The 24,444-nt window shown below is 47.9% G+C and overlaps 1 protein-coding gene across 5 annotated transcripts; it reads left to right on the top strand.

Annotated features, from left to right (window-relative positions):
* The first annotated feature begins 705 nt into the window (after positions 1-705).
* On the top strand, positions 706-23,233 carry LOC120386154 (N-acetyllactosaminide beta-1,3-N-acetylglucosaminyltransferase 4-like). Of its 5 annotated transcripts, XM_039505095.1 has the most exons (12): positions 706-841; positions 1,527-1,811; positions 3,312-3,422; positions 3,622-3,761; positions 5,334-5,572; positions 7,244-7,422; positions 8,364-8,496; positions 10,362-10,501; positions 10,700-10,801; positions 11,449-11,640; positions 12,686-12,773; positions 15,379-15,604. In XM_039505095.1, the coding sequence occupies exons 1-12, from the start codon at positions 755-757 to the stop codon at positions 15,504-15,506; spliced, it is 1,824 nt and encodes a 607-aa protein (XP_039361029.1). In that variant the 5' UTR covers positions 706-754; the 3' UTR covers positions 15,507-15,604. The 5 variants fall into 5 exon arrangements, with proteins under 5 accessions (XP_039361029.1, XP_039361028.1, XP_039361031.1 ...); XM_039505094.1 differs by lacking the exons at positions 11,449-11,640; positions 12,686-12,773; positions 15,379-15,604 and adding an exon at positions 21,225-23,233; XM_039505097.1 differs by lacking the exons at positions 706-841; positions 1,527-1,811; positions 3,312-3,422; ... (7 more) ...; positions 12,686-12,773; positions 15,379-15,604 and adding exons at positions 17,612-17,779; positions 21,225-23,233.
* The last annotated feature ends 1,211 nt before the right edge of the window (positions 23,234-24,444 follow it).

Here is a 24,444-nt window from a genome sequence, read left to right as displayed (position 1 = left end):
AGGTGAGAGTGTAACTGTTCACTTCATGTGGAGGAATAAACAGCTGAGCAAGTGCTGGAATACATGCACAGGGTACCTACGCAGGCTGTTGTACACACAGCTGTTTTGCAGATACACTGCAGTGTCAATGTGTGTGTAGACACCTCAGATGCAGATGTGTTGTGATGACAGAGTCTGTGCAGATGTGTGCTGGCTGCGTCGTGTGCAGATCTGTTGCAATTGCAATGTGCACAGAGGTGTTGTGGTTGCAAAAATCTGTCTGGGGATCGGTCCTGCTTTGAGCAGGGGGTTGGACTAGATGACCTCATGAGGTCCCTTCCAACACTGATATTCCATGATTCAAACAAAGGTGCTGGCACTTGGGGGCACTGCTGCACCCCCTGGCTTGGAGCAGGTTTCCCTCATATACAGCAGGGTTTACAGTCGGGTTCAATGGCTCCCAGCAAACCCCCCACAAACTGTTCCAGCCCCCGCGGTGGTAATGCGCGTGCAGAGACCCCGCGCGTGCGGACGCGCTGCGCTGGCAAAGCGCGGGCGGGTGTGCGGGGCTGGCTGGACCCGCGCACGTGCTACAGTTGCCATGGACGCGGCGGAGGGGGGGGGTGCAATGCGCCGAGGGCAGCCCGGCCCGCGGAGCGGGGCGTGTGGAGCGCGCGCCACTGGTGCTTGTTACCCAGCAACCAGGTCAGTCTCCTAGCAACCGGGGACGCGGTGTTGCCACAGGCCCCTGCCAGCCACACGCGGGGCTCCGGCCATGGGCGGCCTCAGCGCCTCCGCCGCCTTCCGGGAGCATCTCCGCCGGCTGTGCCTGGAGGGCTTCCCCTGCGGCGCCGGCAGCTGGGTGAGGGCTCCTGCCCCGCGGGGCATCATCAGGCAACCCCGCCCCCGCGCGGCCTCCCCTGGCGGGGGGGTCAGAGAGACGCGGAGGGGGCAGCTCGTGGTCCTGCCGGACTGGGAGCTTGGGTGCATGGGCAGGGCCTGGAGAAAAGGGGGGGGGGGTCGGCAGTGCCCCCAGCAGCCTTTGCACTGGCTCCAATGGGGAGCGTCTGCCCAGGACATTGGCTGGGGATGCAGCATGGCGGCCACAGCCTGTTGGGGTCTTTGCAGCTGGGTCCCTGTGCCCAGGAGTTTACAGCCTAGGTAGCTGCAGCAGCATCACCTCACGCTGCCACAAGGCCAGGCCGGCACGTTCCCAGCGAGGTGCTGGCGTGACACAGGCCCAGTGCGGCATCAGGCTGAGACCCGCACACACACCTCCAGATGCTGCCATGGCCCCTTGCGGGCAGATGTTCTGCAGACTAAACGCTCAAGGAGCCGGGATCATCCTATGGCACTTGGAGGCCTATGTGCATATGGAGGTGGGGAATGGACCTAGACACCTCAGACGGTTTAAATGTGGGTTTTAAAAAGGCCCAGCCCTTTTATCCCCAGCAGGCGGGGCCTGCCAGGCCCAGAGCCACAGACAGTCTCAGTTTGCCCTCATTCCTCTGCACATGCGCTCCCCTGCCCCCTTCTGTCCTATGTAGAACAGGTCCCGTTTCGAATCAAGGAAAAGGAAACCTGGAGGAAATGCAGCCCAGAGAGAGGCAGATGCAGGCACAGCCCAGCACCAGGAAATTGGAACTCCCAGCGAAGAGAGCCTGGAAACCTTAATGGAGTTTGTGAGCAGCCAGGACTCCCCCTGGGCTCTGCCACCTGACTGCAGCCCCGAGGACCAGCACCTGAGGGAGCTGGCAGTACAATCGCCGCAGCTTATCCGGGACAACTTCATCTTCTTGTTCTTCAGGTCCTTAAGGATAGTGGATAAAGGAGTGAGTTCAACCAGCGGGATCTTCGCTATTGTTAAAATGTAGAGAAAGATTGAGTGTAAGATTAGGAGCCAGGAACTCCTGTGTTCATCCCAGCTCTGACATTGCCTCCCTGACAAAGCCAAGTCACATAGCCTTTCTGCCTCAGTTTCCATATATAAAGTAGATGCTACTGTGTTCCTATCTCCCAGAAGAGCTGTAAGTGTTCCTTAGTTAATATCCAACTTTTGCCCAGGGTGCTGAAGCTTGGGGTGCTTGGGGTGAGGCAGTATCCCCTGGCTTGAAGTGGTTTCCAGTTTTATACAGGGTTTACAGTTTTGTTCAATGGCTTTCACTGCCCAGTGCTGTGTGAGGGCTAAGTGTTATAGCTGAAATTCAGCCCCTTTCTTCACAGATTTGTGCTCTGATAAGACGCTGCCATAACCGTCCTGTTCTAAAAAACAAATCAAACCTGAACATTGTATTCTCTTTGTGATGGGCCAGGTGTAAAAAATACGTCTCACAAGAGCTTTCCAGAAACAATGTTATCACTATATTTCTTATAGTTTTCAAACATGTCTCAGTAATATCAGCAAACCCATCCCAACAGAGGTGGTGATTTTTTTCACCCCATTTATTTATCCATAAGAACACTCCAGCATTAAGGCCTTGACTGAGGAAAGCACCCCTCTTCAGGATAGTGCTTAAGCACATACTTAACTGTAAGCATGTGCTTGTGTCCCATTGAATTCACTGGGAATTAAGCACATGTTTAAATACTGCTCTGAATATGGGAGGCTTTAAGAATTTTCTTAAGGACTTTCCTGATACAAGGCTCAGGTGATGTTAGAAGTTGTCTAAAGACTCATTAAGACTTGGCAGAAGGGATTGGGAGGCTGCATCTGTTTCCTGTTCAGATTATCAAGTAAATATACTGGAGAGGGGATGAAACTGCTGTAGATGCTGCACCCCCTAAGCTCTGGTTGTATGCCTGCCTATTCCTAGCGAGAAAGAGAACCAATGATCAGTAATGATCAGAGTGCCTCCAGGTGTCCCTTCACCTCATTCACTCTCCACCATGTTCCATGTTTCATCTACCTCTCGCTCCCTCTGCTGCCACCTTGTATAACTCTGTTTTGTAACTCTGAGAATCATTTTAGGAGCTCTAGGGCCTGATCCTCTGACGTGCTGAGCATGCAAAGCCTCCGGTGAAATCAGGGAGCTGCAAGTGACCAGTGCCTCTCAAGATCAGCCCCACAATTTGTACAAAATATGGGTGTGATCCTGCAGTTCTTATTCAGGTAAAACAAATGTACTTAGGCACTTGGATGCTACGGTAAAGCAACCTGAACAGGTTGGATTAGAGGAAATCAGAGAAATCTTCCTGGAAGCCAGTGGGAGTTTTGCCTTTGTGAGGACCATAGAATCAGGCACTGATGTTGCCCTGTGTGCTGTATTGTCATGCTAAGATACATCTGTGCTTCAGAGACAGCTGACAGAAGGTTAATGTGAATCTCTTTCCAGGTAAATGAAGTTGATGAAAATTTGTTGAAGTTTCATAACTTGGAAGAGCTCATACTCAGTGCCAATCAAATCAGCAAAATAAACTCTGCCCACCTTCCTAGAACACTGAAGGTAAATAAGCAGGTTCCCGACTCTTTCTTTGGGAGGTCAGACAGAGAAGGTGTGTTGAGGTGAGTCTCTCTTTTGCCTAGGATGGACTGAATGAACCATAGTGGGCTACAGTTGAAGGAACACATAGAAAAAGACACTTAAAACCTACAGAGCATCATTTCCCTCACCCAATAACTGTTGCTCCCCCTTTCCCTGTCAGGTCTTGGAGCTCTGTGGCAATGAGATTGTCGGTTTGCAGGATCTGTGTTCTCACCCACCTCCGGAGCTCCAGCATTTGGGGCTGGGCTACAACAGGCTGCTGGGCTCTTCAGAGGATAAATATCTCACAGCAGAATTCTGGTAACTCCCAACACTAAAGAAGGACCATAGCAGGACTGCCTGACAATATTGCAATATCCTGAACAAATCTGATGGAACTAAACTAACTTTATTGAACTAAATAAAACCTTATTGAAGTAGGGTTAATACCTTTGGGGGCTCATTGCATTAAAAACACAATTGTGTACATGTTACGGTGGAATTATCTGTACCTTCTCTAGTAGGAAGGAGGATGCTAATGTACTTCCTCTGTTGTCAGCCATTTGAAGCCACCTCCCGGAGAAGCTGCATATGCTAGTTCAAAGTGGATTCTCCAAGGACCAACAGACGAAGAAAAGCCTTTTGGATAAATAGCCTGGTTTTAAACTGGCTCAGGGCCCTTTCTGATCGAGCAAATAGACAGGACCCCTGGTCCATGGAGGGCCCTAATCCTTAGGGGAGGGTTGGAAGGACTTGGCCTGCTGAGGCCACATAAAACCATACGTCTGTTCTGAGCTGAAGCACGGATGAAATTGTGACTGCAAAGGAAATCCCACGGATGGGGTATTGAAGAACTGCTCCTGCCAGAGCCTGGCTGGAGCTGGGGTGATCTCTGGCAAGCTTATTAGTATACGTGCAGGTTCTTGTTTTTATTATATTTTCTCCATAGTGTTTTTACCTTAAGAATAAAGTAGGCTTGTATAGGAAGTGCTGTGTGGTACCTTCTAACCTGTGGCACCTGTTAACTATCTCTGAAGAGAAAACCATCAGGTGTCCTTGGGCAGCTTGGCTATGCTGGGATTAACCCAGTGTAGGCAGGGACCTGTGCAGCCTGGAAATACCCCAGTCAGAAGGGAGATAGATGCAGGTCTCCACCTAGAAAGGCAGTGGCTGGGGACCTGGAAGCCTGAGATTGGGTGCCCTGTAGGACCACTGAGAGGAAATACAGGTGTGGTTGCCCTGAAGAGTGACACACAGCAGCAGTTAAAGTAGCTAATGGAAAGCACCCATGTAGGATCTGCTCACACACCTGAGTTAGCCTGTTGTCTTTTATGTCTTAGTAGCTATAGCAAGCAGGGTGCATTGAATTAGTTTAGAGATTAAATACTTCGGGGCACAAACCAACCATGAACAGTGTAGGTTATTTATAATTATCCACTAATTGTGCACTTTCCTCTGAAGCAGTTGGTCCTGGCCACTGTCAGAGACAGGATACGGGACTGGGTGGAGCATGGCTCTGATTGTATGGCAGTTCCTGTGCTCCTGTTTCAATTGGCATTTTTCAAGGGGAACATCCTGAAGTCTTGCCTGAATAATGGCCTGCGGATTAGACACTGTGCTAGGAAAGAATACCGAACGCTAGCTAGCTGTCCTGTGTGTAGCATGCCAGTGATGGCCTGGACGGCTTAGGGGTTTGTCAGTAGCATACTGAGAATGTAACTTGTGGGTTCCCAGTTTCCTGCAGTTCCAAGTTGTTACCATACAGTGGCCCAAGTAAAATGCATTGCGCTCATTGATTTCAATGAGAGCTTTGCTTAGACTCCAGGCTGGGCCCTATATACTGACCTGAATGCTGCTTGTTACACCCCCTAACACTGTTCTGTTCTCTTTTAGGCCAAATCTTCTCTCTCTTGACCTAAGTTTTAATAATTTTACGGATCTGCTGGGCATAGTCTCTAAACTGGCCACTCTGTGGAGGCTCAGAACGCTTGTGCTCCAGGGTAATCCACTAGTGCTCATTCCTGGCTACAGAGGTTTTGTAATAGACAGCCTGCCCAAACTCTGTATACTGGATGACAGGAACATATCGCCTGATGAGAAGCATCAGTTCCATGGTCTGTCTAGCAAGCCAGGTGAGACTTTATTGTGTAAATATATCTGTAGTAATCTGCAGTCTTTATTTGTTTTAAAAAGGCAGCTTGGGGTAGTATATTGAGTATGGACTGGGAGTCGGGGGTCCTCAGTTTTCATTCTAGACCCATTGATGGCTTCCTGTTTGTTTGTGATCAAGTTAGTCCCCCTTCTCTCCGCCTTAATTTACGCATCTGTAAAATGAGGATAATTGTTCCCACATATCTATCTCATGGGGATGGGCTGTGAGGATTAATTAACTGATGTCTGATTATAAATATCTGTAGTTACTAAGTATGATCATTCTGGTTTTTAATTCCATTAAATGTTAAGAGTCTTGATGTATCATCTAAAACTCTTTTAAATTCTTACATATGGGCAAGATTGAAGATGGTTGAGAAAACTTTATACAACCAATTATTTCTCTTAGCTAGTATTAGCTATCTGTAAAATGGGGATAATGATATTTACTGACCTCCTTTGGGAAATGCTTTGAGAGCTACAGATGTAAGGCACTATGTGAGAGCTAGGTAGTCTTCATTATTCTTATTATTTCTCTATATTCCTGGGTGAAGAATCTATCTGCATTGTGCATGCACAACTTCCATTGATACCATTCCATTTGCTCATGCATCCCAGAACAGGCACCATGGCAATGGACAGCCTTATAAAAACCTAGAGAGAGAGAGAATTTGGTCTTTAACTGTTAATCAAACAAAGATCTGCAGTTCTTGGCTTTCAGACCCACATCCCAGCTGTGATAAAATCCTACTTTTCTCTCTTTGTGATATCAGTCTTGTGCCATCCAAGGGAGACGCTGTCTCCAGTTCCGCATTATGGCCTCCCTGCAAGGGAAATCAGATCAGCTGGGCTGAGCATGAGCAAGCCCTTATTGCCTAGGCTTGTGTTTGATTTTAGATCAGGCCTTTCCCACTCAAGGTTGCTGCTCTATGCTGGTGGTTTAGGACCCTGATTCAAGAAAATATGTACATAGGTTTAACTTTCAGTGTGTAAATAATGAAGCATGTGCTTAAATCCCCTTGACTGTATTTAAAGTCAGATGTTTGGAAGGTTCCCTCAGAAGGAAAGCCCCTTGTTAAGGCCCCTGTTCAGGACAGCACTGAACTTGTTTTCCTGAATGAGGGCCTGGAAGGCTAAAATAGAGCTGTGAAAGCAGCAAGCCCATCACCTGGGGAAAGGGAGCTCTTTGCATGGCTTTTGAGTGACCCCCTGTGGCCAATGGTTGCCTTGGCATTAATGGAATCATAGAATTTCAGGGTTAGAAGGGACCTCAGGAGGTCATCTAGTCCAACCCCCTGCTCAAAGCAGGACCAATCCCCCAATGGCCCCCCAAGGATTGAACTCACAATCCTGGTTTTAGCAGGCCAGTGCTCAAACCACTGACCTATCCCTCCCCCTGGGAACTAAATTGGTTGCTAGTTGGTGGAACTAGGCTATGTTCTCACCTAGCTAGCTCAGATGTGTCTACACTTGCTGCAGTCACACCTCTCAACTGCAGTGTATACAGATCTTAGAGGAGTCCCCCCTGCCAAACAGCCCTTCCACTAAAATATTTGACTCCTTAGTTTCCTAATTTGCTTTGCTACGGTATCTCAAATTGCACCCTGGAGAATGTACGTTGTAACTTGATGGCTGGATTGTCTTCCTCTTAGATCTCATTGTGAATAAAGCACAACTGGTGGTGAGTGTTGGGAAAATCAAAGGCATCCCTAACCCCATCAAGCTAGAGGAGCTGGAAAGCAACCCAGAGTCTCCAGTGATCTCTCACAGCTACTATGTGACATACGAGTTTGTGGAGAGGGAGAAAGCCGAGGACACTAACAATGCTGAGGTCTGTTTTCAAATGAGTTAAAATATAAATAAAGGGAACTAGGAGGTGGTTGGTAAGAGGGATTCACAAGCCTTTCACTTCCAGGTTGCTGGTGTAACACAGCCCAGGTTATTAATGACTGAAAGTTGTTAGTTGGCTTGTATGAAATGAGTTTGGTGAGTTCTCAGCAGCCCCCGTCAACATCACAAAAAACACATCCCTGCAACTGGCCGCCGTTTGGAAGTCTCAGCAAAGAGCCCAAGGATTGAGTTGGCCCTGGAAGCTAACTTCCCCTTTCACTTCGGAGTGTGCCCAGCTGTCGTGCTTCAGAGACCATTTGAGGGAATGTTGCCAGTTCTTGAGATTTTTATTATGAGGTTTTTTTAATATTTGATGCTTTTTTTAAAACTCTAGATTCTGAAGTCATGTGAGTGCATCAGAATCTCTACTTTCATTTAAAAAAAAAAGGAAATTGTTAGTTTCATGGTTGTGGAGATAAGCTTGAAAATGGGAACCCTACAAGTTAAAAAGGCAAATAACAAGAATTTCAAATGTATTCTTTTAAAAATCTCCCAATATGGGCACAGACATATGCTGCAAAGGCAGTATTGATGTGTGTCCACCTTCTGTCTGAGATCAGCCCTATAGGTCCTCTGCCTCCATGTACTCTGTTCCTGCAGTGAACAGGACTATTCTGCACAGAAGTGTGTGTTTATGTGCTTAAATGTGTAGACTTTGTCTCACTGACTTAAGTAGACCTGTTCACCGGAGTCAGCGCTACTGGCCATGCTTCCCAATGCTTCTTCCATGTTTCTCGTGATGGAGGAAGTCTGTGTAGTAGCATTTCAGAAGTGCCTGGATATAGACAGGTACCTTTCTCCCCTTGCAACCTGTGTCTGTGTGCAGACTTAGCCAGAATTTGGCCCCTTCTAGAGATACCTTTTGATGCCTTTCTGTTACAGGTAATGAAATTCCATCAGAGTCAAATGGTGGCTACACCAAACCCTGGGAGCCCACTGGAGAGTGCTGACACAGGAGGATCGGAATCTCCAGCTATGTCTTCTTTGCATAAACAGGAGCCTCCGGCAAACAGGGGTACCATAGAATCAAGAAATTCTTACCTTAAACTGAACTTGGGGTGTTCATCAGTCTTCCTAGAATGTCATCAGCTGCCACATTGAAATGTGTTGCCATTAACACGTCTCCAATAATGTAGGTCACCGCTAGATCCGTTATCAAGACCATGCCACTTAATAATTAATTGGTGGTATATTCTCCAGCAAGACATCTGGTCTGGGACAGATATTGCTCTCCAGATAAATGCAGTGAATACAAATCAGATTCTAGGATTTACACTTCCCTAGTGAGTGTCTCAAATCTGTAATTTCATTTGGTGTGATAATTACAGAATGTAGTTCACAGCAGTGCTCTCTGATCATACAAAACCCCAGAAGCCCAGTATGAAATAAAAAGGCCAATTCCTGATCCAAACAGAATTTCTGGAATTTAAAAAAAAATTGAAACTGATGTCCTTGAATGACAAAATATCAAAATATTTATTCAGTTGTCAGTGCCCCCTGTTTCTATTAAAAGGATACAGGGCTCGATTCTGCAAGGAGGAGCGCTGGCTGCTGCGAGTAGTCAAAGGGATTACTCATAGCAGTCAGCACCATGTCTGGGAGCAAAAGTTTGCAGGATCAGGCCTTTATTTTGTATAACATCATACCTGCATACTGTGCGTTCCAGCATGAATGCAGGGCCCAATCTTGGATCTGCTTTGTGCATGGAGCTCCTGCTGAAGTCAGTGAGCATTCTTTGCATGCAGTGATTTGGAGATTGGGTTCATAGTCACAACGTTAAAATAAACACTAGCAAAGCGGGAGAGAAACTAAGAGGTAAAGGAGATAAGAGCTGAGATCTCCTATGAGACGGAGTGTCAATGAAGCAGAGATTCAGGGGGGCTCTCCCAGATGGCAGGAGCTGCAGAGGAGCAGGCTCTTGTGCCAGAAGTGGAATGATCCTGGGAAGGGACAGAAGGGGAGGCCAGTGCAAGATGAATGGGAAGGGAGAGAAGGACAAGATCCTTGATATTAGCTGGAGCAAGGCACGGGGAGGCCTTTAAATACTGTAAGAAATGGGCAGTTTTGAACTGGGTCCTGCCATTAATGGGAGGCCAGTGCGGTTATTTTTATTTTTTATTTTTTTTGGAGGGTGGGGGGTGTTGCTGTGCTTTGTGGCATAAGTGAGAACCTGACAACAATTGTTCTTCCCCTTAAAATGCTCTTGTCCCTTCCTGGCTTCAAACACACTCACTCATTCTCACGTTTCTGCCTCGAAAGTGACTTCAGGCTGCTCCTGATCTAGGCAGCTAGCTGAGTACCCAGGAGTGCATCTCACCAGTCTCCTCGCATGGTAACGGGATTTCCCTTGTCTCCCGCGCTCAGCTCTCTACTGCATCCCAGAGAGTGGTCCATTCGTTGCTCTGTTTCTCTATTATACATCATATTCTCCTCTGATCATCCCATGGGTGAGCTTCTCTGTTGTAGCCAGACTGGATTTAAAACAGTGGGCCAAATTCAGCCCTGGTGTAAGCCCACTGACTGCATTGGAGCCACACCTACTTATAGGGCTGTGGCCAGCTGGTCCTGTGCTGGGATCTCACCAGAGCAAGCATGATAGTTTGGTCGGTCTCAAAGTCTAGTTCCCGGCAGGCAAGTGTCCACATCACTAACAAACAGCATCCACAATTGGGATTCATTGCCCCCACCCCCCATGCTGGCAGTGTGAGCCGAGAGCCCAAGGACTGAATGGATCATGGAAACCCAGCTCCCCACTCCCTCCTACTGGTGTTCTAGAGCAGAGCAGTGGGGGGGAAGCTGGCGCTGCCCCCCATGTGCCCTGCAGGCAAAGCTGAGATGTCAGGTTGGGCCTCACTGCTCCTTTTGTGTTTTCTCACTTAGCAAACAGGCACCTCACCCCGCGGAAGCCCTGGGCTGAGACCATTGAGTGCAGCCACAGGAAGGAGCACGTCACTGGGGACTTAGTGGCACTGAAAGCCTTCCTTATGGCTGGCACCACCGTCACTGTTGTCGAGGAAAAGGTAAATGCTTGGCACGCTCTGGGATGGAGGGTCACGGTCCAGCTGGGAGGGAAACAAGCTTTTTGAAAGCCTGACAATAATGTGAACGTTCCCCCTGTATTTGCATCTTTTTAATTCCGGTGTAACAATCTGAGATCCCTTCCGCCATTTGCAGCCCAAATACTGCAGCATGAGAACCAGGCTGTTCTATCTTGCTAGGTGCTTTCATGGCCCATTGCTGCAGCTCTGGCTGAAGATGGAGGCAAGAAGGGGAAGGCAGATAAGGGAAAAGCAGAGGAGAAGCCAAAGGATGGTGGTAAGGTAATAACAGAGATGGGGGGGAGGGAGGATGTTGTTGTGACGACTGATTAAGGGGGCTAAGCAAACCCACACGAAGAGTAAGGAAGTGTGGCTTACAGGCATAGTTCCCTTTTAATTAACCGGTGCCCCTGCTCAGCCTGCCAGCGACGATGTGCACTTACACAGACCCCTGTCGGGGTGCAGAAGGGCATCTGCTGCTACTCCATATGATGCAGGTGGTTGCAGAGAGGCTGCATTAAAAAATATCAAACGGAAAAAATATCCACGTGAGCCACAACAAAACAGTGTCTATTTCTCTGTGTCCTGGGAGTGTTCAGCTGCGGCTGTTCCCCCAGGCACTGAGCACTTGGTCCCTCGACTGGTCTGTGCCAAGTAATAATCAGGGCTCAGTTTCTATGCGAAGCCTCCCACTTATTCCTAAAGTTCTTGCCCAGGTATTGAGCCTCCTTCCCAGTCTCCGATGGAGCCCTTCGATGCAGCTCCATCCCCATTCTGGACGGGGCGGGGGTGGTTATAGTGTCACATGTACAAGTCCGGACTGGGGTTCCCAGATCTGATGGTGTTATCAAGGTATCATGATACCTGATGAATGAACTGGGATCTTAAGGCGTGTGACTCTTGGACATGATCAAATTCGTGCTGTGCAGGGCAACAAACAGAAAAAGAAAAAGGAAAGCCCCGTCGAACTCCGCAGTGACCCGCCTCTTTTGAGAAGCCTGGGGTCTGGGTGCGTGAATCTGGAGAGCCTCTTAACAGGTGACCAGCTTGTGGCCGTGGTGTGTGACTTCGGGGTCCTCGTCACTGAGGAAACAACTCAGCCCCCATCTGCTAAGGAGAAGGTACCAGCCACTCGAGTATTAGCAGCGAATCCTCATCCCAGCTAATAACGCGAAGCACAAGATGCTGCCCTTACCAGGGGATGACTGGGTTCCATTGTTGCCAGCAGGAGCACACTGCATGTGGGAGCATGGGGATTGGCCTGGCTTGTGGGACACCCCATAGGATTGGATCTGTTTCACAGGGAGCAAAATTTGGCCTGAGCTGCTGCCTCTTGAGCTCTCTCCATCAGAAGTAGGACCTTGCTGCTGGGCATCAGGGCACAAAGTGCAGAATCTCAGCTGGCCTCAGTACTCTGCACAGGCCTAGAGAGAAGGCTGTCAGTTGGGGCCTGATCCTGCAGCCCCAGCTCAGAGTTTGGTGAGGAAGGACGGCAGGAGCTTGGGCCCTTAGGGAGATACATAATTTTGACTTTGAAGATGAGACTGTACCACACACAGGCTCTCGTGATTATCTTGCCCACATAAAGCCAAACTAGCCTCTATGATTGTGCCAGTCTGATATGGCCAATGATCCATGAAGTCTGTAGCCTGTCTGTGGCACTGACACATGCCTGATGCTTCAAAGGAAAGGGGGAAAGCCCATATACCCCACATGGACAATTTTACTGATGAAATGTGCTGGATAAGAGCGTGGTGGTGGTGGTATTCATATGGTCCTATGTTAAAGAGGAACTGACCTGAATGCAGTATCCCTTGCATACACTGAGATCATTCACTCAAGTCTCTTCTCGCATTGCTCCTAGGTAGGATATAAATCCTAAAGAGCTGCTGAGGCCTTGCGGGGAAATATTCCCATTGTAGAGTGGCTCTGACCTTTCCTATTTTCTGACACTTTCTCTCTTGTTTCTGAGTACAGAGGCTCTTTGCTGAGCTCCTGCTGCTGATTAGCGTCTTTTAAATCCTAATCCTCTGCTTGCGACATAACCTGGCAGTGTGAAAGTGACCATGATGTCCCAATCAGGAGATTGTGATTTCAAGGCTAAACTTTGCTTCACACAAGCTGCTCGGAAGCCTTCCCCACTAAGAACAAACTTCTTTTCCCTAGGATGGCAAGAAGAGCAAAGACAAGAACAAAAAAACAAAAACGGGGGGAGAAAATCCTGCAAGCCAGAAAACCACAGTGGCTGCCAAAGGTAACGGCAGAGGTAGAGCTATCTAAGCGATCAGCATTTCTAGAGCCCCTAGGAAGGGCAGTGTCACTGAGATGCACAATGATCAAGGCAGCGCCAGCATCCTCCAGCCAGCCAGCTATAGGTTGTGCACAAGCATCTTTATAGCTCTAATTCAGCAAGGAACTTAAACACGTTCCTCATTTTCAGCACACAAGTAGTTCCATTCACTTCACTGGGATTGTACGTGTGTTTAAAGTTAGACACATGCTTAAGTACCTTGCTCAGTTGGTGCCTAGCTGGCTAGATATGTGTGTATATATACATTCAGGGCATGGTACGGGCTAGCTGAGCCGATAGGGGAATGTTGTCTAGTATTAACATAGCATATACTAACACTTAGCAATCTCATTGTGTTTTTTGATCTGTAGATCTCAACGCACTTTGCAAAGGTAATATCAGAGCACAGAGAGGGGAAGTGGCTTGCTCAGTCTCATACAATGAACCCATGGCAGGGTCAGGAATAGAACCCAAGTCCCCTAATTTGCAGCCCTGCCTCTCCTATTCACTGGACTTCACTAGGCTTTAAAGGATTGGCCATCAATATTCTTAACATCTTGTCCAGCTCTGCTGCTGACTGTGTGATCTGGGGAAAGTCACTTAACCCCTCTGCCTCAGTTTCCCTGTCTGTGAATCAGACCCACCCCCGTCTGAAGGGTGAGAACAGGATGTGAGGTCCTTGCTTTTCAATATTTCTGCAGGAAGAGGAGTCTCTTGTAGACTCAGGGCGACTTTCTGATTTCCCAGTGCCCTAGGTCCTACTTTGCCCACCAGTGTCTGAGAAGACAGTGTCCCAGCTGCTTTCTGGCCAGTGCTTGTCCTGCCTGAGAGAAGTTTGTATGAAAAGACAGTTTGCTGAACCAGCTACGACACTTACCTCATGGAACGAGAGACACATTTGAAACAAGCATTAAACGTTTCTGGAAGTTCCAGGCTCCTGGACACTGCACTAAACTCGGTCACCACCCTAGCATCCCACTCACCCATATAGGGGAGGCCATGGCCACAGTGCTAGTCCATCTAGTGTCAGGTCACTTGTAACAACCCAAATGTATTTTAGCCATTGCAGAGGGCAGGCTTGAAAGGTTACAAGCAGCACTTAGCACCTGGGGTTTCTTTTTATTTTTTTAATGACTGGAATATCACCTCCTGCAGCCTCAGCAACGATGATGGAGTCAGATACGCAATAAATATCCAAGTGTGTTATCATGGACTTGGCAAACCCATTGGGATTAAGCAGAGGGTTTTGCTTAGTTTGGCATTTCCTTACTTCTGTGCATATTAAGGCTAGCTAACCCTCTCCCTTGGCTGGCAGAGCAGGGGCGCAGCTGATTGCATGGGCATAGTTTGCGGGGGGTAGGGCGCATTGCCCCCACCCAACTGCAAGCTTCTGGCAGCTGTGGAATTTGCCCCACCTCCCTCACACATGGCCCCATTGGCCTGAATGGAGCTGCCCCTCCAAATATAGAAGTCAAACTATGCCTATATTTGTCTTTCAAAGATTAGGGACGTAATGTGTTGTACCCCTGCTCAGCCAGCAGCCTGCAGCAAGTAGCATGAGGGTTTCCATTGCTTGTTGTTGAGGGCTCATAGACAAAGAGTTGGTCGTATTTCCACAAGTCAGATCTGAACGATTAGAGCTCAGAAAAGCTGGTGGAAGAATTTAAGGTGGGATTAGCTGTGTTCTGTTGTTTTTCCTGGCTATGCAGACAACTGCCAGGCATTCATGAAAATGTGCACAAATCTTGAAGGTGTTGTGAATTGTATCACAAATTATCATGCTGGACAGTGGGTTATTCACCATTCGCTATTCTCCTGTTTAAAAAGTATGTCAGCCATTCAGGGAGCAGAAATGTCATGTGAGTTAGAGGGCCAATCACATACTACAGATAATGAAGAGTCAAAAGCTTTAGCTACGCTCGCAAACCGGGTACTAACGGGAGTAGATGTAATTCACCACTGGTGGAAGCTGCAGTATAGATCCCATAGAAGACATCTGAGCTCCGTCTACAGTACAGCTTCCACTCTTGGAGCTGCACCAGTGATGAATGATAGCTACAGAGTTTGCTAATGCAGGTGCAGCCACAGTGAACGTTTTGCTAATAACCCATAGTCTGAAATTAGTATGCATCATTTATTCAAGAAATACATACAAATAGTGAAAACTATCATAGAAATCAGGATCCCTCATCACCAAGGGAAAGAGCGAAGTCTCATCCACAATGAATGATTTGACCAGCCACTGAAAGATGTATTCTCAGTCTGAGGCATGTAGGTTTCATTTGACCACTGAACAGATTCTCCATGTGGCTTTGGAATTTCTGTTTCTGTTTCTCTCTCCTTTGACTGGTGGATATCGAGTAATTCTAAAACAACAAAGCAAAACTGTACCCAGCTGGATTGAGCATCTTAACACTGTTGGATTCTTATCCAACAAATTCATGTTCAAATTGATCGGTAATAAGGAACTGGAATGACTGCCAAAACTTCAAGAACACATGCAGCACATTCAGAGTATTGGGGTTTTCTAGGGTTGTTTCCTAAAAATGATGACTAACTATTTCCTCAGGAAAAGGAAAAAACAAAGACTCTCCTGAAGGGAAGGAAGTCCAAGAAATCCAGCCTGTGCCTCTGACAGTAGAATTCCAAGTTCAATTGATTCAGTGGACAGCCACATTTGATGCCCAGCACCAATAAAGAAATGAGAAGCACTTGCTTGATGATGCAGTTTCACATAATATATGTGCAGAAAAAAGAACTACAGTCTACATTACTGAAATAAAACTGTGAAGCTTGCTGGGTGTTGGTTGGTTTGTGTTTGTAGGGCCCAATCCTAAGAGGTTTGGAGATACTCTCAACTCCCACTGCCTGCTCAGTTTGCTGTGACTCCCACTGAAGTCAACGGAAGCTTTGCCAGACCTCAGTGGCTGTGTAACAGGGTGATCTGCCCTTTTACAGGCCCAGGGGCCTGGAGCCAGCCAGCCCCATTCAGAGACATGTGTTCGGGCCTGGGAGAGGGGACACTCAGACCCAGCTGGGAAGGAGTCAGGCTGAAAGAGCAGGGTTGACAAAAGAGCTGTGGGAAGGACACTGGCTGCTGAGGCTGGCCCTGGAGCTGTGAGGAAGAAATGGAAAGGGAAAGGCTTTTGGGTTCCTGTTTGGCTAGGGGAATAATTTTGTGAGTTTTGTGACTGAAGAATAAAATGGTGCCCAGAAGATAGGGCCTGAATGGCCTTTGGGAGTGGAGTTGGTCCCTCCTAGGCTGGGGAGATGGGCCAGCAGTCCCAGCAGGAGCAGGGCTCGTGACCACAGAGAAGTTCTTAAAACCAGAAGTCACCAATGGCAGTGAGCTGAAATGTAGCGGCAGGAGTCTCAGTGGGAGCTGCCTTTCCAGTTCTGTTTGATGGCGTTTGGATTGGCAAATACAAGATGGTGGTGTCCATGCTCAGCACTCCTGGTGTTTTATTCCCAGCCTTCCCTCTAACTCGTGCTTTCTGTAGTGGTTGAAGATTATTCATCAGCAGGTCAAGCTCCTAGTGTTGTCTGAACTCTTGTCACTGGGGTGTGAATCAGAGGGGACACATGGGGGAACAGGCAGTCACATGCCCCCAGATTTCTGCAATGCTTTATAGGCCGTGCCCTGAACCCTGCTGCATACCACCAGAACCTTTAAATTGTGCCCTACTCCCCGCCCCCCTCTCAACAGCCACGTGTCTTCTCTGGCATCAGTTCATTTTCAGAATCTCTGGCACATTTGTTCATGGGCTGCTGTCCTGTGGCATCTTTAACAGTAGTTGAGAGCTGAGGATAAGCTGTCTTCAATGTTTTGCTTTCTCCAGGTAATAAAGCCACCCACAGCGCTGTATCTCCAGGGAGTCTCCGGGGAGAAAACTTGGCCAAGGCAGAGTCCTAAGCTGGCAGGTCTATTTGCCTTCTCAGCCAGACGGTGTCACTAGAGCCGCACACCTGAGATACTGTCCTGCTGGGCTAGAAAACAGTAACTTGCATAGCTGCCCTTCGAGGAGAACTTGACAAGACAGATCACGAGAGAGCAGCTTGCGTGGCCCGTGTGGGTCTGCTAGAGGAGAAGTGGAGACCTACTTACACTTCAGGAGCTTGTAAGAAGAGATGGTTGGATGACAATAATAAGAGGCTTGGGTGACCCAGACATTCTCTCCTCATAGGACAGAGCAGCTGTTGAAAAGTGCAGTGTGTATTTGTTATAAATTAAGAAAACTCCCTAAGGATTTATTGGTGACATTCCCCGGGGCAGAGGGAAGTCACTGGAAGGTCTGGGATAAAATGGGGAAGTCCCCCAGATCCACACACGTTATAATATGTTTCAGCAAACGATGCTGGATGCTATAGAAAAAGGGCAAGAGAGCTCTTGTCAAATATATTCCTTGAAGATGGCTGGTGTTGAATGATTAGAGCCAGACAACCCTGGCTCCAATGCCTACAATCCCCGTCTAACTGGTTGTTTCTCAAAGTGATCAGTGGTGAAATAGTTAACAGGGCTAACATTTAACCTGGCCCCTGGGGATTTCTGAATTAACACCAGCTGAGATTCAGACAATTCACACTCCTCAGACCTAGCTGCTGTTTCAGGGTCTCTGAAGAGTCACGCAGGCAGCCCAGCAGCGGGTCCGACCTAGAAGATTTTCCTTGGAAAGAGAAACGCAAAACAAAATCAAATCTTAAATGCTTGCAGCTATGGCTGGGCAGGAGGAAGGCCCCTAGGGCCGGGTCCAGGCCTACCGCAGCAGGCTGACAAACACTTCCACGCTTCACGCCTAGGAACTAAGTTTTCATGGGAGCCGAGTTTGTGCTCTATTTAAAGCAGAGTTTCCCCTCCCCCCCGCTTCAATCTTGCTCCTCGGGGGCTAGCAGAGGCGCTCTGGTAAGGGCCAGCCCCAAGCACAACCTGAATCCAGCCCTTGCAGCCAAAAAGGAAATCAGGGAGCAGGCGGGTGAGCAGAGGGTTTCTAATAAAACGCTACCCCCGGGGGGCGGGTTGGCTGTTCCCAGCCCGGGGCAGAGCGTGCCGCGGGCGGGGGGCAGACCCTTGCCTCCCCCAACAGCCGGGGGGGAGTCAGTCCCTGGACGCACAGCGGGCTCACTCCGCTGTAACGCTGCCGCCCGAGCCCCCGGCTGCACCGTTCCCCTTGCTCAGCAGCTTTCGGGAGCAGGGGGATTTGAATGCATCCAGGCGCTATTTGCATGAGAGTCAATCCCTCCCTCATTACAATAATCCCCTAATGGGGGCGGCGGGCTCGGCCGCAGCTGACCCATTCACCGGCCGCTGGCGCCAGTCGCTCCGCCTCGCGCCCCCCTGTCCCCAAACCCCGGAGCATCTGCCGCTGTAGCCGGCTGATTTCACGTCCGCACGAGCCTGCCCGCCGTTTCTATGGCGACCCCGGCCGGGCTCCAGAGCAGCGCGAGCCCCATTGGATGCGGCTTCGGCTTTAACTGCCGCAGGACCCGGGAGCGAGCGGCTCCCAGAACCAGATGCACGCGCGCGACAGAAAGAGGGGGCAGGAAGGGGGTTCAGGCCTCCATGCCCCACTCCCGCCTCCCCCTGTTTAAATCGAAGCCTGGTGAAAGATTTGCTGGCAGCAGGCGAGGGCTTGCATGGTGCATGTAAGGAACGCTCCTTGCAGAGCAGCAGCCCCTGAGGAGAAGTCGGTGCTGCAGGAAAGGTAAGAGGGGAGAAAGAGCCTTGTAAAACTCGGAGGAATGGTTTGCACCGATCGTCGCCTGGTCTTGCGGGGTTCAGCGGGGGATGCTGTATCCTGGAAGGGAGTTGCAAAACTCCCTTCAAAGCTTTGCTGGGAGACTAGCACTTTTTTTTCTGCACGCCGCCTCCTTTACATAAATGACAGCCCAGCCTTGTGAGGTTTGGGAACGTTACTGATTAGGCTTTGGTGGGATGTTTGGTCCTTTAATAACACACTCGATCAAGTCCTTAAACAGCGAGTCTAAAGTCAGACCTCTGATTTACTTCAATTATTGACCGGTGGATTCAGTAGAGGAGCGACCAGGCAGCTACAAATAATGTCTGTGTATTAAAGGGCGACAAAATGTTACAGGGCTGGGAGTGGCATAAATTATACAGTTTGCCTAGGACAGCAAAACTTTCAGTCTCTCTGTTGATTGGATGCTAGATACCTTGGGAATGTTGCAACCGTTGTAAATTTCACATGCATGATGGATCATCGAGAAACTGGCTCACGCAGAGCACCACTTACCCCAAAATTAGTCCCTGTGTACCAGGATGCTTTATGGTTTGGCCACAGCTTTTAAACCTTAACCTCTCTAGGTTCCCCTCCATCTGGTGTACCCCGCAGGCATTGGTATTGTTGCAGTATGAGTGTGGGCTTCTTATCATGCCATGAGAAATTCCACCCTAAATGCAAAAAATGTGATAACTATAAATGCTGTTTTGTAAGGCAGCATTGAAACCTGGCTGTCACTGGGTTCCTAGGCCAAAGATCTTACTAACAGTTAAATGTTATACACTTAAACATTTTCAGGTGGGAGCAGTATCTGCCTCTTCAGCTTCTCTAGCCCTTAAAAAGGGTGTGTCATCCCTGTGTAAAGTCAGGATCCCTTTAAGGCTTCCAATGTTGCATTCAGGCACCGAGTGCTCTTCTACTGAAATGTGGGGTTCATTGCCAGTGCAGCACCAGTGTGCCTGTCTGACACTTTAAAGTTCTAAATGGGAACGTTTGGTGAGGGGAAAATGAGGTTAATTCCTTCTACCTTTAATGGCCTGTTAGAATTCTGTGGCAGAACTGAAGTTGGGTGGGGAATGGGGCCTAGTAGTCAGTGCTTTTCTTTTCTTAAAAGGAAGAGGGAAAGTTGTCATCTGTCAAGCAAGTGTGGTTGATACACAGATGTGCTAAAAAGAAAAAAAAAAAGTTTTGTGGTCAAGGCACAAGGGTGGGTGTGAGGAGATGTAGTTTCTGATCCCAGCTGTGGCACAAAGATGCTGAAAGGAAGTAGGGTGCTGTAAAACCCATTTGCTGTATGACTTGGATATAGGCTCTGTCTGAGAGAGCTTTTTAACAACACCAAAGCGTTAGGATTGCGCTTCAGACAAGCTGTTGACTTAGATTAATTTTTTTAGCTGACCTAATTTGCAAGCTTGGTAGCTGGAGGGACAGAATACTGCCTCTAGTGTGACTAATAGAAACCTGTTGGCTTGTTCTGTGCTGTACTGCCTGCATAGAATTAAAGATGTCTATGAGTAAACACCATAACATTTTTTTTAAGGCTGCCTTTAAAACAATTCTGAACATAGAGGCTATGCAGCATTGGCTGCTTCAGCTGGCAGACATGAGGGCACTGAGAAAGCTATTGTACTCTCTCAGAAATGGGATTCCAGGTTTGCATACTGTACCTGGAACTCTCTGCAAAACTTGGAACAGAACGATAAGCTATTTCAGCTGCCAAACAAATGACTAGATTAAACTAACTTGGCAGATGTGAAGCACCCTGAGGCCTCGACTTCTCAGATTGCATGCAACCCCAGAGAGAACTAGATGGGGTGAGCGAGTGGGGAAGGAAGCCCAGAGACTTGCCTGCCACCTGTACTCCCATCTAGGCCCTCAGACCAAACTACCATGCTATCCAAGCATCCCTGCTGGAGCCTCCCTGTTGCCCCCAGTGTTCCTAAAACAGGCTGACACTAGATGAGTCAAAGCCCTATTTGCATCTAATGGGAAGAGCAGTCTGAATAGTTTGCATCAAGCTAGCTCTGTCCTTGCAAGAGCCTTGTGTGAGCTGCAGCACTTGGCCTGTGTGACCGTGTGATGGTTCTCTGTGCTTCCTCAGACCTTCCCGTAGTACGTATTGGGCAGTTGGGCACTGCCCAAGAGCAGTGTTAGCTTTGAATTTGTGAGCTGATTTTGAGCTGTAGCCTCCTTTCCCAAAGGAGAGGATGGAAATTGAGAGCATGCGGAACCTTGCAGGATTGGGCCCAAATTGAGCCGTGACTCAATTTGTAGGCTAATGAGCTCACAGTCCCCCCCCGCCCTTCCCACTCCCCAAATCTGAGCACTTCGGCAGCTCTCAAAGGGCTCCTGTGAGCAGCCCTGACACCAGTACTCTGGGCTGGGCCGGGACAAACCTGTGTCCTGCCTTGTTTAAGTGGAGTAATGGGACAGCTCCCAATCCCATTAAATTAAATTAAAAACTTTGCTATTGAAGCCTATGGGAATTAAGTGTGTACGCTGCTTAGGTGCTATTTTACATCCTGCTGGATCCCTAACTGCTTCTTTAAGCCCCTAAATAGCTTTGTAAATCTGGCCTTTAGACTCTTCTGATAATTGTTTAGAAAGTCTCTTTAGCAATGAGACAAGAAGCCTAAATGCTCCTTTAATAAATGTTGTGTGTGTTCCTTTAACCATGCAGGGATTGGCTCCTGCTCCAGCGTTTGAGATGTATCCCAGGATAAGAATGGTTGTACTATATACCGTCTCAATCACGTTGATTGCATTCCTTATGTATATAAGGAAAGAGACTAAGTTGGCTGTCTCCCCAGCAGCCAGGAAGATAGCTGCACCAAATCCCAGCCATACGTTCTGGGCCCCGGAGCAGACTGAAGCCAGCAAATGTTTGCCAGACCTGACTATTGTCAATTCCTCTCTTGCACTCCCAGAGCTTCACCGCACCTTCTTAATGTACAAGCACTGCAGGGACTTTTCAACACTGCTGAAGCCCACAAGATGCAGTGAGGAAACATTCCTCTTGCTGGCAATCAAGTCTCCCCCGATCAACATAGACCGTAGGGTTGCTATCAGGAACACATGGGGGAAAGAAGTGGCCATTGGCAGCAAGCCAATCAAACTGGTGTTCTTGCTTGGGCGCTCGGAGGCCAAAATCCAAGCTCACTCCCTCCACCAGCTGCTGGTTTATGAGAGCCAAGAGTTTGATGACATTGTCCAGTGGGATTTCACCGACAACTTCTTCAACTTGACACTGAAGGAGCTGCACTTCCTCCGGTGGTTCATGGCGGACTGTCCCCATGCCAGGTTTGTGCTGAAGGGCGATGATGACGTTTTTGTCAACACCTACAATATCGTTGAGTTCCTCAAGGAACTCGAACCTGGGGAGGATCTCTTTGTTGGGGATGTGATCAGCCAGGCCCGTCCTATAAGAAACACCAAAGTCAAATATTTCATCCCGGAGTCTATGTACAAAGCGCCCTACTATCCTCTCTATGCTGGTGGCGGGGGCTATGTGATGTCCAGAATGACAGTGCAGCGACTCCAGAACACTGCCGAGGACACCGAACTCTTCCCAATAGATGATGTCTTTGTGGGAATGTGTCTGGCAAAGATGGCAGTGACTCCATTGAACCATGCTGGCTTTAAGACCTTTGGAATCCAGAGGCCTTTTAATCCTTTTGATCCATGTCTGTACAAAGAACTGATGATAGTGCACAAGCTGAACCCCACCGAGATGTGGATCATGTGGACGCTGGTAAAGGATGACCATATTAGGTGTGCTGTATCATTAACTCAGTAACTCACAAAATGAGACTGCTGATGCTAAGCGGGGGGAACAGAATGATGGTGGTGGTTACTCCAGGTTGCTTAAACTGACATTAAAAACAGAAACAAAAGAAAGTTGTAGTAGATGATACGTTTTTATTAACAGACTGTAGTTTTACAGTAGGGTAATGTTCTTCAATGAGCCTCTGAAAATATATTGTTGGGTTACTGAAGCATCACGAGGTTGAACTGAAAACACATAGCGGGGATAGCTCAGGGACTTGGCATTGTGATTGGGATTGCATCCTCTCTAGATCACTGATTTGAATTCAGCCCACCTGGGTGGTTCTGAGTGGCTCTTTGCAAAGTGAGGTGGTGGTCTTAGTGCCAGTTCTGATGGTGGCTCTCGGACAGCAGTGTCCAAGTTACAACTACCAACCTTACTAGCAGTCTCTAGTTACTGGCCTTCCTACTAAACAGGCAATAGAGCCTGAACTCACCCATTAACCCTTGAAATCAGGGCTAAGGCACAAGAAGTGTGTGGACAAGCTTATGCTGCTGGATCTGGGCATCTCCTGTCAAGGACTTCACTGTCCAGGGTTAGCAATCCACCAGATGTCACCAGCGCTAAATTTACTTAATGGGGATGTGGGGGAAAGAACACAGAGAAGATGGTCTAGAAACCTTTCAGTTGTCTGTTCTTAACACAGCCACTACATTGCAAGGTACTTAGTTCTAATAGCACTGACTTCTAACTAGCTCTTTTTCTTTTGGTTTTTATCTACTTACATTAGATTATTTGCACTGGAATTTCTGCACAAAAATACTTGACAGTGGGATTGGGAGAAGAAACAAATTGCTATTAACCACTGTAATAACAATGGCTTTTTTAAACAGCAGGTATAAATAAATACAGTTTTGAAAGTGTTTACATTGAGTATTCTTGTTCTGTTGGAAGTACAACTGAGAATATCAAAACAAAATCCAGGGTTAGCTGACAGCTACCTCCATCAGAGATTACACAGCTGCAAATGGAAAATATATCTGTATGGCTCTGTGGGAAGTGGGACTTGCTAATTAATTGGCCTTGTGGCAGAGTGTGGTATAAATCCCTACACAGGTCCTATGTCACCTTGGTGCTATCTGAGTCAATCCCTTGAGTAAAGTTCAAGACGACCCATCCTCCTTGGTACTCATATGGAGCTTTTCAACTTCATGAAATAATCCATCCTTGCACTGCTGTGTTGCAGGTGAGGGGAGGAGGCCTCGAAGTGGTAGTAAAGTGCTGCTCTTGGAGGAGAGAGACCTCAGTTTTAGTCTGACTGCTGTGACCTTGGCACCTGGACGGGCAATACTACCACACAGATGTGAGATAGTCCTTTATTTAGGTTTGTAAAGTGCTTTGAGATCCAATGCAGGGAGGTCTCTTATCAAGAGAAACTGAGGGATGGAGAGGGTAAGTTACGTCCTTCCACAAGGCCAGAGAGAGGAGAGTTTGACAGAGCTGCTTCCCTATCTTTTTAAGTTTGTGACAAGACTGTTTAAACTACATCAAATCTATGGATTCTTATGTTGTGGGTTCCTGTTTGCCAGTGTATTATGCTTTCACTGTCACTACTCTGCTTTTATTAGTGCTTAACCTGAACTGCCTTTCTAGTTACTTCTGATGTTCTTGTCAATTCCCTTTTGGTGTTGGAGGGTCTCACCATTTTACTTAGGGTTGTAGTTGTCTGAAGGCACCAGGGATTGTAACCTTGGCTACTATTCCACTTGTTACTGTTGTATGACATACTTGCTCACTGTTCCTGTAGTGGACTCTGCCCTGGAATAAGTGATTCCTGTGTAAGAATCTAGGAAGAGATCATAGAAATAGATAAGCAGTTGAAGAGGAGCATGTATGAAAGCAGAACTGCCATTTAGAGACCAGCCCATAATCTGGGTTCATCTTTACCTAAACTTAACTTTCAGGTCACAGATTATTTTTTTAAGAATAACATAAGTCTGTAATGAATACTACTGTACCCTTCCACCTTTCTATTCAGGTGTAGTAATTCCTGATGTAGGGGTTTAAAACATGATTAGGAAGGTGTTTAAGTCTGAAAAGTGTTTCTGTGTTGCTCTATTTGTAACGTAGACAT

This window comes from Mauremys reevesii, linkage group 18 (assembly GCF_016161935.1).
Source record: "Mauremys reevesii isolate NIE-2019 linkage group 18, ASM1616193v1, whole genome shotgun sequence".
Classification (NCBI taxonomy): Eukaryota; Metazoa; Chordata; order Testudines; family Geoemydidae; genus Mauremys; species Mauremys reevesii.
Note: the sequence above shows the minus strand (reverse complement) of the source record. Positions and strands in the feature narration are given on the sequence as shown.

Coding starts and splice junctions, on each gene's coding strand:
- LOC120386154 (XM_039505094.1), top strand. CDS start 755: ATGGGCGGCCTCAGCGCCTCCGCCGCCTTCCGGGAGCATCTCCGCCGG. Junction 3,423..3,621: donor ACCTTCCTAGAACACTGAAG/GTAAATAAGCAG, acceptor TTTCCCTGTCAG/GTCTTGGAGCTCTGTGGCAA. Junction 7,423..8,363: donor AGGACACTAACAATGCTGAG/GTCTGTTTTCAA, acceptor TTTCTGTTACAG/GTAATGAAATTCCATCAGAG.